The following is a 22382-nucleotide window of genomic DNA, read 5'->3' as shown; positions in this document are numbered from 1 at the left end:
GAGTAGGTACATTGTTCTAATTTGTCATTATACCCCCACCACAAAATGTGAAATGTGGGGGGGGGGGGAGCTATAATGGATGCGCTTTGTCGCGTCCGTCCGTCCGTCGGTCCGTCTCCATTTTCGTGTCCGTACTATAACTCCTATACCAATTGAAGGATTTTCTTCAAACTTGGCTCATGTTGCCCATGTGTCAGCTCAAGGTCAAGGTCAAAATTGAAGGTCAAATATCAAACAATAAAATATTAGACAGTTTGTCGTGTCCGCTCTGTAAGTCCTACACTTATTGAAAGATTTTCTTCAAACTTGGCTCAAATGTTCACCTCAACAAGAGGATGTGCAGAACCCATGTTGCCCATGTGTCAGGTCAAGGTCACAATTTAAGGTCAAATATCAAACAATCAAATATTATACAGTACGTTGTGTCCGCTCTGTAAGTCCTACACTAATTGAAAGATTTTCTTCAAACTTGGCTCAAATGTTCACCTCAACAAGGGGATGTGCAGAACCCATGTTGCCCATGTGTCAGCTTAAGGTCAAGGTCACAATTAAAGGTCAAATATCAAACAATCAAATATTGCACAGTATGTCGTGTCCGCTCTGTAAGTCCTACACTAATTGAACTTGGCTCAAATGTTCACCTCAACAAGGGGATGTGCAGAACCCATGTTGCCCATGTGTCAGCTTAAGGTCAAGGTCAAAATTGAAGGTCAAATATCAAACAATAAAATATTAGACAGTTTGTCGTGTCCGCTCTGTAAGTCCTACACTTATTGAAAGATTTTCTTCAAACTTGGCTCAAATGTTCACCTCAACAAGGGGATGTGCAGAACCCATGTCACCCTTTTGCCGGCTTAAGGTCAAGGTCACACTTGAAGGTCAAAAATTGACTTAGGGAATGTTCTTAAATTTTAAAATGTACTTGAAAATTTCTGAAACTAGCACAGGTATTTGCTTTAAACTTTAAAGATATATGAGATGTCACAAATAAGATTTGCAGGTCAAGTTTCATTACTCTGTATTGCATTTTGACAAAGTTATGCCCCTTTTTAAGTCTTTAAATTTACATACAATCAATACTAGACAATATTTTGTGTCCGCTCTATAAATTCTATACTAATGGAAGGATTTTCTTCAAATTTTACTCAAATATTCACCCCAACTGGGCGATGTGCAAAACCCATCTTACCCGTGTGTCAGATTAAGGTCAAGGCCACACTTGAAGGTCAAAAATTGACTTAAAAATAAAATGTTTAGTACTTAGGGAAAATGAAAGGTTTTTTGTAACTGTTTTGAACATGATTTGATGATATATTTATACTATTACCTGTACTATTAGTCTTTTTTTCACCAGAGATAATTTCTTTTTCTTGTGCCACTTAAGTTATTCCCTTAACCACCTTTCCAAGTCGTCTTCTGTCAAGGACATTGGTGGGGGTATGAATCGCATTCAGCGATAGTTCTAGTTATGTATGTGTTAAGTGCTATCAGAGTAGGTACATTAGGTACATCGTCCTGTTTTGTCATTATGTTAGTGTTAAGTGCTATTAGAGTAGGTACATTGTTCTAATTTGTCATTATACCCCCACCACAAAATGGGGGGGGGGGCTAAAATGGATGCGCTTTGTCGCGTCGGTAGGTCCGTCCGTTTGGACATTGGTGGGGGTATGAATCGCATTCAGCGATAGTTCTAGTTATGTATGTGTTAAGTGATATCAGAGTAGGTACATCATCCTATTTGGCCATTATGTATGTGTGAAGTGCTATCAGAGTAGGTACATTGTTCTAATTTGTCATTATGTATGTGTTAAGTGCTATCAGAGTAGGTAAATCATCCTATTTGGCCATTATGTATGTGTGAAGTGCTATCAGAGTAGGTACATTGTTCTTATTTGTCATTATGTATGTGTTAAGTGCTATCAGAGTAGGTACATCATCCTAATTTGTCATTATGTATGTGTTAAGTGCTATCAGAGTAGGTACATCGTCCTATTTGGCCATTATGTATGTGTGAAGTGCTATCAGAGTAGGTACATTGTATTATTTTCTCATTATTTATGTGTTATGTGCTTACAGAGTAGGTACATCATCCTATTTTGTCATTATGTATGTGTTAAGTGCTATCAGAGTAGGTACATCGTCCTCTTGTCATTATGTATGTGTTTAGTGCTATCAGAGTAGGTACATCGTCCTTTTGTCATTATGTATGTGTTAAGTGCTATCAGAGTAGGGACATTGTCCTCTTGTCATTATGTATTTGTTAAGTGCTAACAGAGCAGGGACATCATCCTCTTGTCATTGTGTATGTGATAAGTGCTATCAGAGTAGGTACATCGTCCTATTTGGCCATTATGTATGTGTGAAGTGCTATCAGAGTAGGTACATCGTATTATTTTCTCATTATTTATGTGTTAAGTGCTTACAGAGTAGGTACATCATCCTATTTTGTCATTATGTATGTGTTAAGTGCTATCAGAGTAGGTACATCGTCCTCTTGTCATTATGTATGTGTTTAGTGCTATCAGAGTAGGTACATCGTCCTCTTGTCATTATGTATGTGTTAAGTGCTATCAGAGTAGGTACATCGTCCTCTTGTCATTATGTATGTGTTAAGTGCTATCAGAGTAGGTACATCGTCCTCTTGTCATTATGTATGTGTTAAGGGCTAACAGAGCAGGTACATCATCCTATTTGGCCATTATGTATGTGTGAAGTGCTTACAGAGTAGGTGCATCGTCTTTTTTTGTCATTATGTATGTGTTTTGTGCTAACAGAATAGACAAATGTCCATCAGCTGTTTTCAATTGCAGATATGTGCGATATTTTATAATATTTTACCAATATTGTTTTCTGAAAACAGTGTTGCATCATGTTTATAGACTGCTTCAAATGCTTTTTTATCGTGAATTGTTTTTAATACAAACCATATTATTATTTTATAATGTTAAGAAATTAGTAAATGTATCTAGATTTTAAATTCTTATACTCCAATATGTATTTTCCTTAAACATTTATTGTTTTGTTATGTGTTTATATTTTTATTGTGACTATTTGACATTTTTGGTTATAGTCTGCTTGTATAAATTCATTTTTATATGCTGGAAAGACATCTTGCATGTTATTAGAAGCACTTCTCGTAAGCAATTTTGTATTCGCTCTTTATCTTTATTGGCAGTAATGTAAACCGAAGTGAGAAATGTGCAGAATTGAATTTGGATTTTAGCTTCCTCGGATGAAGTTAAGCTGACAAACGTGGAAGGAGTAAGGCAGTAAGATGCAGTTTTCCGATGATGCCATATTTTGCCTTTAAAGGGCATGTTTTCTTAGCAAATACACTTCTTTGTCAACTAATTGTGTTAATAATTGATAATTATACCCCCGCACAACAAAGTTGTAAGGGGGGTATACTGGAATCAGCTTGTCCGTCCGGCTGTCCGGCCATCCGGCCGTCTGTCGGTTTTTTCTTGTCCGCCCAATAACTTAAGATTCCTTTGACCCTTAGTCTTCATATTTGGCATGGAGGTTAGTCATGATTAGTAGATGACCCCTATTGATTTTGAGGTCACTAGGTCAAAGGTCAAGGTCACAGGGGCCTTGACTTCAAAAAGCTTGTCCGCCCAATAACTTAAGATTCCTTTGACCTACAGTTGTCATATTTGGCATGGAGGTTAGTCATGATTAGTAGATGACCCCTATTGATTTTGAGGTCACCAGGTCAAAGGTCAAGGTCACAGGGGCCTTGACTTCAAAAAGCTTGTCCACCCAATAACTTAAGATTCCTTTGACCCACAGTCTTCATATTTGGCATGGAGATTAGTCATGATTAGTAGATGACCCCTATTGATTTTGAGATCACCAGGTCAAAGGTCAAGGTCACAGGGGCCTTGACTTCAAAAAGCTTGTCCGCCCAATAACTTAAGATTCCTTTGACCCACAGTCTTCATATTTGGCATTGAGGTTAGTCATGATTAGTAGATGACCCCTATTGATTTTGAGGTCACCAGGTCCAAGGTCAAGGTCACAGGGGCCTTGACTTCAAAAAGCTTGTCCGCCCAATAACTTAAGATTCCTTTGACCCACAGTCTTCATATTTGGCATGGAGATTAGTCATGATTAGTAGATGACCCCTATTGATTTTGAGGTCACCAGGTCAAAGGTCAAGGTCACAGGGGCCTTGACTTCAAAAAGCTTGTCTGCCCAATAACTTAAGATTCCTTTGACCCACAGTCTTCATATTTGGCATTGAGGTTAGTCATGATTAGTAGATGACCCCTATTGACTTTCAGGTCACCAGGTCAAAGGTCAAGATCTCAGGGGCCTTGACTTCAAAAAGCTTGTCCGCCTAATAACTTAAGATTCCTTTGACCCACAGTCTTCATATTTGGAATGGAGGTTTGTCATGATTAGTAGATGACCCCTTTTGATTTTGAGGTCACTGGATCAAAGGTCAAGGTCATAGGGACTTTGACTTCAAAAAGTTTGTCCACCCATTAACTTAAGATTCCTTTGACCCACAGTCTTCATATTTGGCATGTATGTTGATCATGACTATTAGGTGACCCCTATTGATTTTGAGGTCACTTGGTCATTGGTCAAGGTCACAGGGACCTTGACAAAAAAAGCTTTTCTTCTCAATTGCTAAAGAATGTCCTGTCCGCAATGTATTGATTTTGACATTTTCACATTTGAAGCATGTAGAATACATAACTTAGCAATGCACTGGCTTAGTAACCTCAGATTTGGCAGGGAGGTTGTCCTTGAGCTCTAAATGGCCACTGTTGATTCTGACAAAGTGTTCATGCCATGATAGTGGCAGTTCTAGTTTGTGTAGGTACTGAAAAAATTCTGTAGTCATAAGATAAATAGTATCATTTTATGTTTGTTAATAATGTTTGTTTTTATGTAAATAAGTCAGAGACAAGATATTGCTATCTATCTGCTATAAACAAATTACGAAATGCGTCCAAAATTCACTTATTACATGTAACATCAATTCTTTACAGACATTAAATATTTATGGAACCATTTACGATAAAAAATGTTTTTCATGGTCGTAAACGGAAGCACGGCGTAATTACTAACTCAAGCAAATTCAATATTAATGATATTAGTACTTACTAACGCAATACTTTGTTGAATTTGTGTAACAGGCACATTCTTTGAAGTTTGAGATGTTAAAAAAGATTTGTTGATAATTGGGTAAGACTGTGTAAATGTGAATGATAACCTGGTATTAGATGCTATATTTAGCATAGACAGATAGATAGGCATTTATCACCACAAGCTTTCAATACTTTAATAAGATTATATGCTAAATGTTAATTTATCTATGCAGTAAACTTTTTATTGTTTAACTGTTTTTGAGTTTTATATACCGCAAATATTTCCGTTCTGTTGACTGTTGAAAAGAAGCCACAGTGACAAAATAATACATTGTTTAATTTTAAAGAACGCATATTGTTCATATGTATGAAACTCTTAAGTTTGAAAATATAGTGAATTTGAAGCCAGTTGATAAATAGAGGATATTCAATGAGTGTAGTTTAATACTAAATTTATTGAACGAGTTGAATAAAATCATATTATGCGAGCCTCTGGCGAGCATAATATTGTTTTATTCAACGAGTTCAATAAATTTAGTATTGAATCTATACGAATATAATATTCTATTTATCACATAATATAAAATAAGAACAATAAACTGTAAAAATGAGTAATTTTTCAACGACGCGCCTATATTGTAACGCTAACATTAGCGCGCTTTAACGCTGTGTTTCTATATAGCGCAAATGACGTCACGTCAAAGTGTTATTACGCTAGTGTAATATCGTTTTTATTAAATGGCTTTATTACACTCCTGCGCCACGGTTTATGTGATAATGATACTTATTATTATATCAGTAAATGTTATCTGCACTTGACTAGAAGCCCTCATGTTCTGTACATTATTATGCGCGTTTTTTTGCAAATGAAAGAATCAAATTGGCATTTGATTGGTATCAATCACACAGATTTTCTCCGACAGATGTTTAGACAGATATTCGTGTTATACTTAAAAATGACACTGTGACTGAAGTTCATATCTACTGAATATCTGGCATTTAATTAGCTAATAAGCGATATTGATCATTTTCGTTATATTTTTGATCGGTGCCACAACTGTTGTAAATATGTTTATGCCAAGAGCAGTCATTTGTGATGTTCTACCTCCGGTTTGTTTTGGCAATGCTTATTTAATGATGGGTAGTTTTTGCTGATGCCTTAAAAAACAATAGGCATTCAGACTTTAGATGTTCGGCTAAATTTTGGTTTTCAACAACTTTATATATTACCTGGTATTATCATTAAAAAGCCTTACATGATTACAAATATGAACAAAACTATCATTGATCAAGTTCAGAAATAAAAAGGGCCTTAAAATGTACCCTGGGGTACCGCAGCGCTAACTCCAGCCCATGTTAAAGCACAAAGCAGTGCCGTTTTTCAAAGACATAATTAGAAAACCAGTAATAATTTACCCGAAAGACTGGCATTCTGCAATATGACCAAGAGGCACTTGTGCCTTACCTTGTTAAATGCCTTATATCAAATACGATGCTTTATACTTTTAAAACATCATCAAAGCTTGTGTCGTAGTGTTAATTGGTGAAAGGTCTCAAACCGATCTGGAAAAGTGACAGTTCCAAAGTGGATTGCGTTTAAGAGTTTTTTAAATATACATTTGTATATATAAGATTTTAATTTTGCTTGAAGACAAGTGGCTATAGCAGTTCCATTTACTTCTTTCAAAGAGAACAATTGCGACTGACAATTTAACTGATGCTTCTTTGAGCACACGGCTATTTATTCCACCTGGGTCTGACGCAATTCCTGTATGAGGTTTTTAATACTTTTCAATTTTATGAAAAACAATAAATGTCGATACGCGGGTGCTATTTTGAGAGAGGTATTGCTTTAGGGGCTTCCTTAATTACAATTGTCATTCAGTTAAGTTTGGTAACTCAATCAGTCGTTCAATTAATTGTTCAGCTTTTTCGAATGATTCATAAATAAGACAATCAGTAATTTGACTCTTTATATTCAATTCAATTCAATTCAATATTTATTTGGCGTAAACATATATACTTAAGGACAATGAAAACGCACGGTCGGGATAATTGCATTGTAACAAGAAAAATATATTTCTTTTAAATATTTTTTCACATTTTCATAAAACTGAATGCATTTCGGTCATTTAGATACCAATTCAATTCAATTCAATATTTTATTCGGCAAAAACATATAAATGTTCATCGCCAATATAACATATATACAATGGCGGTACAAATACAAAGAGAAAAGCATGAATTCATATTAATTAAATCAGTCGAATTCTTACAATAACAAAACAAAGATATACTATATATGATCTATAACATACATAAAATAAATCCACATTACACAGTCATATCATGCCTGATAGTTATCGCGCCAAAGATTAGCATTGTAAACGTATTTTGCAAGTTTATTAATAGTATTACTTTGTTGACAATTTAAAAGAGATATGAATTTAAACAAATTTGGCCAATGACAATAATAATTAGGTAAAATATTAAATCTAATCTGTCTGTAAAAAGGACATACTAAGAGGAAATGATACTCATTTTCTATACTATTCATATTACATTTCGTGCATATTCTTTGACTTCTATTAATGTTTCTATATCTCCCTTCTTCTATAGCTAAATTATGAGCAGAACACCGGAATCTAGACAAAGCAATTCTATAGCTATCATATTTTACACAACTTAAATATTTTTCTAATTCAAAACTGGATTTAAATAAACAGTAAGTATCAAGTTTAGGAGATTCTTTGAGCTCTGAAAACCATTGCTGTAGATATTGGTCATAAATAGTTCTTATTACTGTTTGAATTTGTAAGTTAGTGATTTCTGTATTATCCCATAAATAAGAGTATCCTAAATTATCTAATAATTGTTTAACACTTACAGACCAATTGTTAACTAATATTCCATGATCATCACGCATATTAAATACTTTAAAAACTAAAGAATTCGGGGTTTTCATAATTCTGAACCAATATTTTATCATTCTGATTTTACGACATATAATCATCGGAACTCGTCCAAATTCACCGTAAATCGCAGAACTGGCAGTCTGTTGACGAACTTTTAAAACGTTTTTTAAAAATTTTAAATGAATTTTTTCTATATCGGGTGCCTTATGTAAACCCCAAATTTCACATCCATAATTCAGAATCGAAGTGATCATTGAATCAAATAACTTAATTTTGTCTTTAATGTCTAGTGATACAGTTTCAAATAGTGAAGTAAGCGAAAACAAAGCTTTCATAGCTTGTCTAGACAATGACTTTTGTGCCTGGAAAAAACTTCCATTAGCAGACAGAGTAACACCTATAAATAAGTAAATTTAGTAACAATTTTAAGTCTATGATTATCATAAAATATATCAATATTTTCAGGTCTATTACCTTTCTTACATATCATCACTACGGTTTTATCAATATTAACACTGATACCCCAATTGCAACAATAAGAATGTAAATTATTTAGAAGGTTTTGTAACCCTTCTTTGGAATAAGATATTAACACCGTATCATCCGCAAAAAGAAGTAAAAAGAGATGTAATTCGTCCATAGTGAACGAGTCAATAGAGTCGTCATATAAATATTGATACATATCATTTATAAAAAATAAAAACAACAGAGGGGATAATGGTTCGCCTTGTTTAACGCCCTTAAAGCTCTCAAAATTATCACTTAGCTGTCCATTTACACGTACACAAGATTTAACACTTTCATATATTTTCTGTAACATATTGACAAACTTTGTGGAAGCTCCGTAAGATAATAATTTAAACCAGATTCCGTTCCTGTAAACTACATCAAAGGCTTTTCTGAAATCGACAAATGCTAAATATAGCTTCTTTTTATCATGCGAAATAACTTTATCTATGATTGAACCAAAGTTATGACAAATGATTGCATTTTAATGAAGTTATTGCATAATAAAGACAGTACCCGAAAAATCAAAAGTAACACTTTTGGCTAATTGTTATAAGATCACAACAGAAAAACAGATTGAACCAATTCATGGTTACTTAAAATTATGAAATGAAATTATTTATTTTTTAAAACTGTTAATTATTAACTTGTTTTCACACCTTTCTAGAAATGTTAGACACAAATGAGCAATTAAAATCTTTATGAAAATGAATATTGAACTATGCCAATGGTCAGTTTTAGAAATCGTATAAGCTCACATTGAAATTGCATTATACAAAATGAACACACTTTTCCTCTATAAAAGGTACTAAATTTCAAACACTACTGAATACTTTGTAGCAAATTGTATGCAATGGTTCTACAAAGAAATAACCGCTGGGTAGATTAAGGACATATTCAGTCTGGTCTATCTTACAAAAAAAGTGCCAACCGCTTTGCTGTCCATAAGTTTACAATTTCTCGGCTTCACCGGCGTTTTTGAACTACACTACATGTCAGATTCCACAGGCGGCTATCCGCACCGTAATGTCTATATGGCGACGATGTACATCTGTAAGAGACGCTGATGGAGGACATTGTCGTTTCTAGAGATCCCGACGGTGACATTTAGAAAAGACATTTATGAGTGACTTTGTTTTGGATTTTCATTTTGGTTTTTGCCTTTGTTAAGTTTGCATAACTGTGATAAAAATGTGTGATTTTGGGATTTTCACCTTAGGTTCTTCGATTTACTGGTGTTCATTTGATTTCAAATATTTTGAATTATTTTCAGTTGTTAAGTTTGCGTTTTGTATTAAATATATGATATATATCTAATGGAGTCGTTAGGGTTATGTTTTCATGTAATAAAATGCATATAGTGCAGGCGTGCGTTTTCATAGTCCTTAAGTATACAATGTTCATCGCCAATACACAACTGTATGGCGGATATAATGTACAATTGAGAAAAGTATGTTATTATAAAGTTACAGTTGTAGATAATACATAATAATTGATTAGTCAATAAATGACATTAGTCTTATATAATTCTTTTGAATTATTTTACAAGATCGACACAATGCAGGAAGTTGTTGACAAGCTATAACAATAATTACAAACTCATTTTAAAAAATGATGAAAAAATGCAATATGGTCATTACATATATAACATTGGCTAAATATATATATCTTGAGGTTTTGTTTAAAATGCTACTCCGAGTACTAGATAATAATGTTTTAAATTTGTTCAAATTAGGCCAATGACAATAATATTTCGGCAAACATGCGTTTCTTATTTCTCTATAAAAAGGGCAAACTAGAAAAAAATGATATTCGTTTTCAATACTACTCATATTACATTTTGTACATATTCTAAGTCTTCTGTCAATATTTCTATGCTTTCCCTCTTCAGTAAGTAGATTGTGAGCGTTCCATCTTAGCATAGATAATGCAATTCTGTGATTATTATTAGATATACTTGATAAATATTTCTCTGTACAAAAATCTGTTTTTATTAAACAATATGTTTCTAGTTTTGGTGAGTTACGAAGTTCAGAATAAAACTGTTGAATATACTGATCATAGATTGATCTAATAACACATTGAATCTGTAAATTTGTTACAAATGAAGTTATAAAACTTGATTAGTGTTTTTTTTCCGTGTTGGATGAAATTCAGTACTTAAAATTGATGGGACGATACAAAAGAGACAAATGGAATCCCTAAATTTATATCCATCTTAAAAAGAAAGCAATTTTGAGTAGTGAAATTTCAATATAGCAAAGAATTGACAGTGAAACATATCGGCCATGTTTCACGGACTTGCGCCATGCGTAGAATTTATATATTAACTAACATTGACAAAATCGCAATGGGGCTTAAACTACTGTGACATACATATGGGCATTTGGAAATTCTATTTCATCTAGCTTGATGTGCCTTCTCTTGTCGTCAAAAGGACGCTATAAGCTAGTCCATTTGCCAAACGGCCAGTGAATAGAAAAAGGTCGACTCCACAGCATTGTGTTTTTCGTTGAGTTTTAATTTACAGCGAAAATTCTTCCGAACAATTAAAATTTATGGACGGTTGGATTCAATTGCCACGCAGGAAAGAATGAAAACAACAAAATAACATTTAAGACTCGGTTTGATTACGTTCTCTTAAATCATGTGGATTTACATTTTTTGACCTGTTATTCCTAGTATTGCTATAAATAGTCTTCTAGGATATAGAAAGGTACAAGTTGTTATAAATCTATACATTTGTTTTAATTATCTACATTTTTCAACAAGTTTGAATTACATATTCAAGTATTAATTGCTATAAATAGTCTTCCAGGAAAACGGACAAAAATAGATGACGTGTTATAAATCTTTACATTCGTTTAAATTATCTTCCTTTTTTAATAAGTTTAAATTATATTCGTTTAAATTATCTTCCTTTTTTAATAAGTTTAAATTACACATTCAAGTATTGCTATAAATAGACTTCAAGGAAAATGGACAAAAATAGATGATGGTCGATACTTCTTAATGCGATGACAGGGAAAGGGTTTTTGTACAAAAGAGAAAGAAACGGGCCTCCGTACAAATATCCTAGCCTTATGTTTCGATGCAACTCGTAAACAACTCGTGTTGGAATCCAATAATCTAATAGATCTAGTTTGATTTCGACACAGTAGGGTAGCGTTAGGATCTATGCATTTATATGTATGTATATACATTTCGTATATTATAAGTATCGACTAATTACGTTCATTTTGTTTGACTGGAGACAATTCAACTGATGATAATAACGATTACCATATTTAGTTAAGTTCTCTTAAAAAACTGAAAGAAGACTGTTTGAGTTTTGTATATTTCATATGCAGATCTGCCAATTTAGCTTACTATAAAACAAAAAAAAAAACATGCAAACCAGATGATAATCTGTCTTTATATTTAGTTAAGAAAATTATTAAAGTGACAAATCCCACTTCTTGTCTGAATAATGCACGGAGGGGCACCCGAAGTCTTCCTGGAAATCCGCCATGTAATATCCACTGTGTTGGTGTGACATCAAACCCAACCAAAAAGGTGACAAAAATGTATTATTTACAAAGAATACAATCAGAAATAAAATATTATTTATTATAAATGTTTATCGGTTGCTGTTGTTCATTGTTAAATATTTTGCATTTTTATTTTGCAAATCTAATCATACACAATCAAAACATTCAATTAATCATTTAAAATGTTTTCATTTTTTGTTAATGAGCTGTATGCAGGATAAGATAATATGTCAGTTGGGTAGGTTTAAATAGTATGCAAACTTTTTTTGTATTGTTAAAATAGAGAAAATCAGAATCCAGAAAGATTTCTTTCCCAAAACGACAAAATTGAAAAATGTTGAGGGCTCTGTTTGATTGAGCCTGTTCATGAACGGTACTTGAAAGTGCAAGGTACCGGCTTAAGCAGAATTCAACATTTGGACACTTTTGAATTTAGATAAATCCACATGGAACCTTCAATTGATGCGACACGGTTGTGTCATTCCATCTAAAGCGGCGTATGGTCCCAAGTAAAAGAATGCGGGTGCCGTAAACTAAAAAAAATGGGCGGAACAAATAAAAAGGAATTTTGAAAGTGGATCAAAGGTTATGAATCCTGCATTTCACAGACAAGACGGCAAAAGACAAATTTAAAAATCCAAAGGATCAGTATACAGTATTCAAATAGGAATACTGGAATCAACCAACTATAGAAAAGGTTTAAAAATGGAAGGAACCAAAAATGGCACAAACATGCACACACGACAATAATATGTTAACTCTTGTTTTTACAGTTTTATCACTCATTGAGCTAGAAAGACGGACTTTATGCTCAATTTGGTTGAAACTTAAGAAATAATAACATTCTAATGAGTCAAGTCAGGGAAAGGGTAACGTTCATTGTACTTTCAAATATCTAACGTGTGGTTTGTTGGCAGTCGAAGTAATGGCTCTAACTTTAAGCTCTGTTCCCCCAAATTTGAACTCCACTTTCACTGCCTTCCTCGCAGTAAAATTTCTGCCATATCCGAAATCAACATCAACCTGGCCGATATACTTGCATCCCTCTTCTGTTGTATGAACAGGATCTTCGGAATCAGATGTGAAAACGAAAACAGTAGTTTTTAAGTCCCTCTCATTTTCTGGGTAATATTCCTTTGAAGAAATCCATTCACTTATTTGAACGGTTTGTCCGATAGTAACATGCTTTCTGAATACATTGTTTGCCATTATCATGTTATCTAACTCATATTTCTCGTCCGCCTTGTGTTTGTTTGGAACAAATTCCATTGTCATTGCAATTCCATAAGTATGCCTCATAACCCGTGATGTTACAATCTTTTCATTCTGACCGAAAAGAACAGCACCGTTCAATACGGCTAACTCTGGTAATTGAGGCCTCACTACAGGAATATTACGAGAACGGAGACTTTCTCTCACATTTTGCATTACATAACTTGATTCAGCAAACCCACCAACCAATATAATTGAGTTTACTGAAATATTGGACCCCTCTGCAAAAACTTCTTCATTTATATATTTATGTAAGCCATCGATGGTTTCTTGGAAGAACCTTTGAATTATTTTAGCTTCCAAGAATAATCGCCCTGTCATAAATTCGATTTCTCCAAATTCTTTCTTTTCTTCAAGAATCTCATCGATTTCTTTTTCTTCTGCACGTTCCCATAACTGTCGGAGTGAATCTGGGAGTTTGATTGGTATTTGATCATCTGATCCTTTCATCTGTTTAAACAAACAATTGCCAGGTAAAAATATAAAACAAAAAGATCACATTTGTTCCATGCAATAAAATAAGTATTTGAGGGTAGTGTTCTCCTTAATATTTTTTTATAAAGAAAAGTCTCAAGATTACAATCACTGTAATAAAAGTATTTTTATTTTTTGATGCTGAGAAAACTTTCAAAGTAACATAATTAAATACATAGTTTATTTATGCATTTGAATAATGCAAAGTCTTAAAGCCAATGATTTTTAAATTTTAAAATGATAATATATTGTCATCAGAAATACCTCTCTTTTTCTGCTTTCAAAATCCATTCGCAAATCATGGTAGTCAATTGCATGCTTTTCTACGAATGTTCTGACTGTTTCTCTTCCTATCAACTCTGCCAGAAACATTTCAAATTTTTCATTGACCTTCGTACCACCCCAAGGACCCCCGCATGATTTATAAACCTGTTGCATTGTCTTGTCTTCATTTATTTTTACAGTTGTTATATCAACAGTTCCACCTAGAACATAAAACAAACATTTTACAATCTTATTATGACAAATTAGATATATTATAGATATGTAGAATTATCGGAAAATGAAGATAGAGGTTAAAAATGTCTTACAAAATGCTGTAATCAGTACAAAGATGTGAATTATATGCTACTCTTCTCATTTGTTTTTGTTATCATTTGTATAAACGGATTTCCTTCTTCCAGATTTTGAAGATGTTTAAACTCCACAACCCACAGTATAAGAGAAGGCCATACAATCATACATACACCTAGAGACCCACGCACACAAACACACATGGACATACACAAGCATTTTCCACTCACATTGGATTTTTATTACATTGACCCAATGTGGTTTGAATGTAGTTCTTTTAATGGGGGACTAAAAGAGATGTAATAATAAAACTTAACCGGTTTGATACAGAATGATCACGACAAAAATAAACCACAGATTATAGTATAGCAATAGTTAATCCTTTACACTAACAGTAAAATAATTGACGGTCGGTCTTCAAAGAAAAACAGTGTAACATATGAAACAATTGAATACTGGTATGGCAAATTATTTAAAAGGAAAAGAGATTTGTATATCTCTATAAGTAAAAATGCCTGTAAAACATGTTGTAGGATACTACAATTCTGTTCACTGTTATACTACAATGCTGTTCAACAATGCTATGCTCATTATCAGTTCATTTTTAACTGCAAAATGAAAAGGGATGCGATAAATAAAGAACCACATATTTTACCTCCCATGTCTACAATCATCAGTGTTTGACCAGGAGCTGCAATATTTGTCTTTTCATTACTGCCAATGGCGACATCCATTTTATCAAGAGGAAGCTTAGTGCAGTATATTGCAGCACATTCAGGCTCAAGTGCTATTGACAAGTTTTTCCCATTTATTCCAGCCTGGCAAATAAAGTTACATTTTCAGTTCAATTCTATTCCAGCTAAAATGGATATATTTATTTAATCATAATATAGTTTCTTTATAAACATCATATGCATAATAAATTTATGATGAAAACGTTTTGCAAGAAATTCAAAAAATTTCTGATTCATGTGCAAGCACTTAGATAATTACCTTTTCTGCCGCCTCGTGCATAACGTGTTTAGCTGGGTCATTCCAAATAGCAGGAACAGTAAGAACCCATTTGGTTTCTTCCTCTGGATAAACAACACCATCTTCTCGTAGTTTATTGATTGCTTCATCCTTCAGATACTCTATAGTTTTTGCCAGTACCTCAACTGCTGGCAAATGTTTGTCGTTTGCGGCTTCCATTGGAGTATCCACTGTAAGTTCCTACAAAAGGACAAAAAACCGACTTTGAAAAAATAAGCAAAATACCTAACGGGAGTTAAATACCTCATGCAGTCAGACCTAGAAATTTAATCAAAGTTTAGACATAAATACTGCTTCACGTAACCGAGTTTGCGATATCGATATAATATTGTGTTTCACTGCTTCCGTGGAATCAAATTTTTCACAGAATTAGGTAATTAACACAATGATACAAATTATCTTCTGTTGCATGCATGCTGTTAATTATTTTCTATTTCGATTGTTCACATGATATCATATTCTTACCTCTCCAGTGTAGAGTCGCATCTTGTAAAAGCGAAAGAAATACCAGTCCTTCCAGTCTTTTGGTCTCTTTCTCTCAGGAAGCGACTCATTTTTGCTGAATTGAAAATCAGCTTTATACCCAAACTCGGCAATGCTTTTGTCAGGTTTTAGTAGTATACATGAAGGTGTCTTTCTCGTGCAAAATCCACTTGCAGACCATTTTGTTGGAACCTTGATGCTTTCGAGGCAGTTTGCATTTTCATAGTCGGATCTCCATTGCAAGGCATAACCACACGCATATGTCCCAAAATCGATGGCTATTACTAAACGGGGTGTGATTTCTTCATCCTGTTTCAAATGAATATATCTTCTTAAATCATATTTATATTTTTCATATCGCACTGTGAATTAATAAGTATACTGTACAGTAAATAAACCTCTGTCAAGACTACACTTGTTAACAAGGAAATTTTTTTGTTAAGATAGTTATAATTATGCTATACACACAGCTGACCTTGAAACGATTTGTTTAAATATGCAACATTCTACTCTCTTTGTGGTATTTTTTATAATGTGTAAAATTGCCCGATATCATACCAGTTAGTCAAAGCCATTTGCAAATTGTTTATCAAGTATGTTATAGGTACAGACGTATATATTATCACACAGATAAAGATATCTAAACAGAACATAGTTTAGCATTCAAAAATGATTGGTAACCGAATTATTCAATATCAAACTACATGTATATGCTATTTCGATCGATCTTGCATTCAATTCAGACATAAATATACACTATCTACAGCTAAACTATTTTAAAAAAAATTGTTAGAGAATGAGCTATGATTAAATTAGTTATGTTATAAATATAAGAGTTGTAGAACGTTGTAACCTACTTTTGACTGTTGCCAATGAAAAAACGAAACAAGATAAAAAAATAAACGATAACAAAATGTTATATAATTTCAACATTTAAAGTAAAATGAGCACCTGCAGCTTCGTTAAAATACAATATTGTTACTTACACAATCAATCGTATCGACAGTAATGCTGTCGGCATCTACAGGGTCATCTCGACTTGGCCCTGCATCAATCCCTGTATCATTATCTGTCATTTTGATGTTTTTAAATAAATCTGTAACTATATAAAATTCCACTATAAATGTTTATTCATATTTTAACAAATCCGTTCAAATATTACAAAGACTTATGCTCTTTTTAAAAGAGAAACTTGATGCTGCAATATTGGAAATTACATTTTCTGCAAATCTACGCATAAACGAAAAGTGGAAAACCAGATAAGGTATAAATAGCTTACACGTCGTATAGTTGATATACTTAAAAAAGTATTCTTTATGCCTGCTTCCCTTTTAAGATTTTTATAATTCAACCTTTATATAAAACTTGTACATAATATTAGAAAAAAATAAGATTTTATACTGTACACTGATCAAAATATATACATGTTGGCATAAGTGACATTAAACCATCGACTCTTATTTTAAAATAAGCTTATGTACTGTAGTTGCAAGTTAAGTGTTGGCAGGTACGTATGTAATACGTACCTGGTGTGGGTTAAATTTAAATTGTTGTATCATTGATCAAATTTTAACAACTTGCATATAAGAAATAGCATAACAAAAAATATTCTTTGCTAAAGAGTTGTTGCGTGAATTATAACACGAGGTTTAGTTCTACATCGAAATCAGACTGTTAACTAATGATTCGTCTGCTCAGCGTGACTGTAGTGTACACGAACAATTGATTCGATATCGTTATTTGGATACGTGTGTTTACAATCATGTAACGTTATTTTGGAAGTGTTCCAAAGTTTCTTTTTCAAGGTAAGATAACCGATTTTATCATGACATGTACCATGTACATATATTTCATATATATTTTGAATTTCAAGCATCCTTTGACACTGATTTTATACCATACATATACTGTAGCTTGTATACTGTGTAGCTTATACTTATACTGTGTATATTGAGTTGTATGTTTACACGCTTCTTTTATTGTTCATACACATAAAGTGCGGATTTGTGTTTGTTATCACTATCATATTTTATCTTTATTTGCATACGAATGCTAAATTTCAATACAAACTAACTACACACAATTCAAATTTAGATAAAAATGTTTGCACTTTTTTAATGAACCTAACATATTTTCAGTAGTCAAAGGCAGTGACAAAATGGCAGGATCTCATTATAACAGCCGTTCTAATGTGTATGCATACCCTTTGAACCCTATAGGAAGAGAAAGACATCATAGACCTTTTTCAGATAATAGTCATGTTAGTTCGGGAAGGAACTTATCTAGAAGTGTTAAAGCACCTTCTTCCAATACAGACCAAGCATTCGAAAATTATGATAGCAATTTAAAAGTAAGAGAAAAAAGTAATTTTGCCACTTCCTTGCCATACTCTCAAAGAAAAGCAGACCAACGAGGAAGTCAAATCAATTCACAATCATATCACACTGGTTATCATGGTGGTGAAATGCAAGACGTAGGCAATCTTTCACGCCTGAATAACGGTTCAATGAGACATACTTCTGTAGGCACAGACAGAGACGTGATAACTAATTATAATTCGGATACAAATAGAATTCATCACACGAGTGGTGGTAGGCTCCTCTCTCCAAAAGCAAGTATACATGGTGATGAAAGTCGAGAGACACATAAAAGCAAAACGCTTAGCTCTAGAACATACACTAATCAAATGCCAAAAAGTAACACTATTTCCACACTATCTGGCAGTCATATAAGCTGTAGTAGTGCAAAACACCATAGAGCATCAAGTTCAAATTATGTTGATGAGCATCTATATAAAAACGATGAACATGACATTCATACGCAATATTGGCAATCAGGAGAAAAGGGAACGAAGAAATTTACAACCGAAACAAATGCATATGGCGATATAGGTGAATACAAGTATAAAGACAATTCATGTGCTAATGGCAATGAAACCAACGAATACCAAACGTATAGAAATAATGCCAGACACCAATCACATTTGCATGATGATGTTAGGTCTGAAAATGTTTCAGACAATTCACGTGACAGAATCATTTATGATAGTCCAACGAAATATTTAAACAATGTAAAACAACACTCTTCAGTTGTGTCAGATATTTTAAACAATTCAAGTCAAGAACAACAACAGCAAAATATATCTGGCTTTGCCAAGGGAGATCCGCAATCATATGTAAATCCCAAAACTTCTAATGTGTCTTCAAGGGATAGTTTATCCTTGGAAAAACAAACACATCAATTAACAGCTGAGAATAGTATTCATGACCAGCATATAAGGGTGGAAGTTGATGCCGAAATTGATGCCAGGTCAAAACCACCAATTAGTACAGAAAAGCATCAATGGCAAATAAATGACATTGAAATTAGCAATCGTAAAGAAGAATCGCCGCCGGGTACAAGATATCGGGATGATGGATATTCAAGTTCTTCCCGCGATTATAGGTATTACTAATTGCATGTTTTAGCATATATAACAAGTTCATTCTTACAAAATATCATATTCTTGCTTGTACATGTTTTGATTTCCATTACACTTGTTACTATATATAGTAACGAAATTGTCTATGATTTCAACTGATTATGAGTGTCATGTGACCGATTATAAGTTTTCGGCCCACTGAACATGAGCAGAACAATGACAGCACATTATATACGTCATCAAAACAATTATAAAGTAAATGAAAGCAAGTTTGTTAGCACATATCGCTTAAGTTAATGATAACAACTTATGCGTTATTTGTAAAGACATAGTTCTATTGTAATTTAAAGAAAAGAGATACAACACTGACAAGAATCCTATTTTGTTTATCGAAATGGACGATACAGGTGACAGAAAACTTGTTTTCATAATCGATACAGTTTGAGAAACTTGTAAACGGAAATTGAATTGAAATAATGTTATATGTTTTTCATTTAAAACCTTTTTAAATGTGTTTCGTGTATTACATCGTGTATTACAGAAGATCATCTGCAGAAAAAGAGAGGTACAAGAACACAGTAGATGATCGTCCAGTGAATGATAAGTACATGAGTGATAAAGAGAAAGACAAACAAATTGAAATGCTTAAAAAGATGAATATTCGCTTACGACAGGAAAAGAAAGAAATAGAAAGACGGTAAAGTTGGATATAATAGGCAATTTGTTCCCCCCCTTTTTAATGTGATTCATGTAATATATATGTATGACTTGTTGTTATTTATTTTTCATACCACACAATGTTGGTTATAATCAGTTGTAATGTGGTAAAAGCTATATTCACATATCAGTCGAAAGATATTTTATAATTAAAACAAATGTCTAAAAGAAGCCATTAGCATTTCTTTGAATTGTTGCTTATGTTTTTTTAATTGCCCAAATTGATACGTCAATTTACCAAAATGCAACTGCATATTGATAATAAAAAAACTGAAGTATTTAGTGCATTTGCAATAAACGTTTTAGGACAAATGAGTTAACCAAACTATTGTCGAGGCAGATGAAGAACAGCAACCATTTTGAAAATTGTGACGATGACCTTTCCACCTCAAAAATTGCCAAAAGATTCAAATTGTTATACGATGATAAATGGGTTCAACTGTGCAAATGGATGATGCAAACATTCAGACAGATTCCAGAAGTTAAGATTATTCAATGCCTTTCACTGCTGATTAAGGTAGAATAATTGTTGTCAGTTTATTTTTATTGTGTCTTATTATTCATACATATATAATCGTAAACACAATGCTATAAAGTTTAAGAAATCATAGTTTATTGTGACAAGGAAAAAGGTTATTTGTCGGTCCTCTTTCATTCATTATTAAATCTTACAGTTTTGAATCAATTTGAATATTATTTAGTTGCAATATTTCGTTTTCTGATTTGAGAATGAATGATACATTTTGTTATGCAGGACTTATTTTACCGAATTAATAGGCATTATTTGAACGAATGATATGATATCATTAAAGCATAAAACTGAAATAAATTGAAAGTGGTTATAAAAGTTGTATGATATATTTGTATTTTGTATTTTATTTTCTATTAATATAAGTATATGTATTAATAATCACGATGTTTAATTCTCTTTTATCATTCCATAAACTTAACACATTCACAATGTAGGTAAATTTTGATGTATAAGTAATACTTTCCATGAAACACATGATACCGTTCATCAAAGGTTTTATGAATGGTTATCTTATAATACACATGTTTTTTTATTAAATTTAAGTCATGCTACAAAGAATGTCTCAACATGGCTGACAATCAAGTCCGGCAGTTTTTGATTCTTAACGAAAGTGACGACATACCAATGTATGAGAAGGTAAATGATGCCATCACAATTGATTTTCTGTTTAAGAAATACTTTTTTAAAAGCTTGATATTTTATGTAAAAAAATACCTATTATTGTCTTAATTTGTCAAAATTACAATTTGATTTTAATTTATCTGAAAAGGTAAAAAGGTCTAAAATAAATTTATTTTCTACAATGAAATGCATGCATTTTAACTTTTATCAAATTTGATATAATATATGGCTAAAATAGATGTATATACGTCCTTTGTTTAATTAAGATTTTAGAAAATTATATTTCAGCATCCCGAACTCTTTGCTCTTAGAAAACAGTACGCACAGACTGATACTTTGAGACTCCAAGTAAAGAATGTAAGTAACATGGAAAGCAAAAGCATTTAAATTGTAATATCGTTTACAAGATGTATGTTAAACACATTTATGTTATAACATTTTTTGCGCGAAGTAGTGTTTTATCAAGCCATTACTCAAAATGAAAGGAATCTTTGTTGTTGATTTTTTTTTTTTGGTTCTTCAAACATCTTTTTATGACTTTTCATGCAAATCAAATGTGTTGAATCTATTTTTATCTAGATTGTAAAGGATAAAGTTCATGTGGAGAAGACTCTCTTTGAACACTGTCAAGAAAGCAAAACACACGGTCTTTTAGACAGAGTAGAAACATTTCTAGACGAGTACATAGATTGTTGTTGGCTTATGACAGTGTCGAGACCTACAATGTCTCTCAACTTTGATGTAGTTGGCAAGATGTACAGCGAGTGTGCAGACCAATTTTCTGTTTTATCTCTAAAAAGAAATATAGACGACCCTACCAAAACTGCAGGCACAGTTTATGAAGTTGTTTGGCCATCGGTCCACCTAAAATTTGAATCAGAACTTTATACTAAAGGGGACGCAATTGTGATTACAAATAAAACAAAAGATGCATTTTCACAAACCTAAACAATGCAAGCATAATTCGGAAACACATTCATAACACTATAACAGTTTGAAGATATAAATTATATGAAGACACCTAAAAATACAAATACATGTGTGATTTTTTGTGGGTTTTTTTGTGTGTGTGTTGTTTTTTTTGTTTTTTTTTTGGGGGGGGGGAGGGGGGGGAGGCGACGTTGTTTTTTTTCATTTCGAGATGTCACTCCTTTTCCAGATTTTCATCTAAAATGAATGAAATAATATGCCTTGTATAAAGAC

General features: G+C 32.8%; 2 protein-coding genes across 3 annotated transcripts; one reads left to right on the top strand and one right to left on the bottom strand.

The window, feature by feature from the left end:
- Window positions 1–12115: 12115 nt before the first annotated feature.
- LOC132723030 (heat shock 70 kDa protein 12B-like) lies at window positions 12116–17136 on the bottom strand. Its single transcript, XM_060707687.1, has 6 exons — window positions 16875–17136; window positions 15871–16197; window positions 15367–15585; window positions 15029–15191; window positions 14065–14285; window positions 12116–13776 (listed from the first exon to the last, which is right to left on the bottom strand). Exons 1-6 carry the CDS (start codon window positions 16962–16964, stop codon window positions 12931–12933), a joined length of 1866 nt encoding a protein of 621 aa, XP_060563670.1. The 5' UTR covers window positions 16965–17136; the 3' UTR covers window positions 12116–12930.
- Window positions 17137–17533: 397 nt separating this feature from the next.
- Window positions 17534–22267, top strand: LOC132723028 (uncharacterized). Of its 2 annotated transcripts, none has more exons than XM_060707685.1 (7): window positions 17534–17693; window positions 18027–19332; window positions 19851–20006; window positions 20333–20543; window positions 21102–21194; window positions 21468–21536; window positions 21759–22267. In XM_060707685.1, exons 2-7 carry the CDS (start codon window positions 18047–18049, stop codon window positions 22125–22127), a joined length of 2184 nt encoding a protein of 727 aa, XP_060563668.1. In that variant the 5' UTR covers window positions 17534–17693; window positions 18027–18046; the 3' UTR covers window positions 22128–22267. The 2 variants fall into 2 exon arrangements, with proteins under 2 accessions (XP_060563668.1, XP_060563669.1); XM_060707686.1 differs by having other exon boundaries at window positions 17536–17693; window positions 18030–19332.
- The last annotated feature ends 115 nt before the right edge of the window (window positions 22268–22382 follow it).

This window comes from Ruditapes philippinarum, unplaced genomic scaffold (assembly GCF_026571515.1).
Source record: "Ruditapes philippinarum isolate M1 unplaced genomic scaffold, ASM2657151v2 ctg71_1_1_1_1, whole genome shotgun sequence".
Classification (NCBI taxonomy): Eukaryota; Metazoa; Mollusca; class Bivalvia; order Venerida; family Veneridae; genus Ruditapes; species Ruditapes philippinarum.
This window is presented reverse-complemented; position numbering and strand designations above follow the sequence as displayed.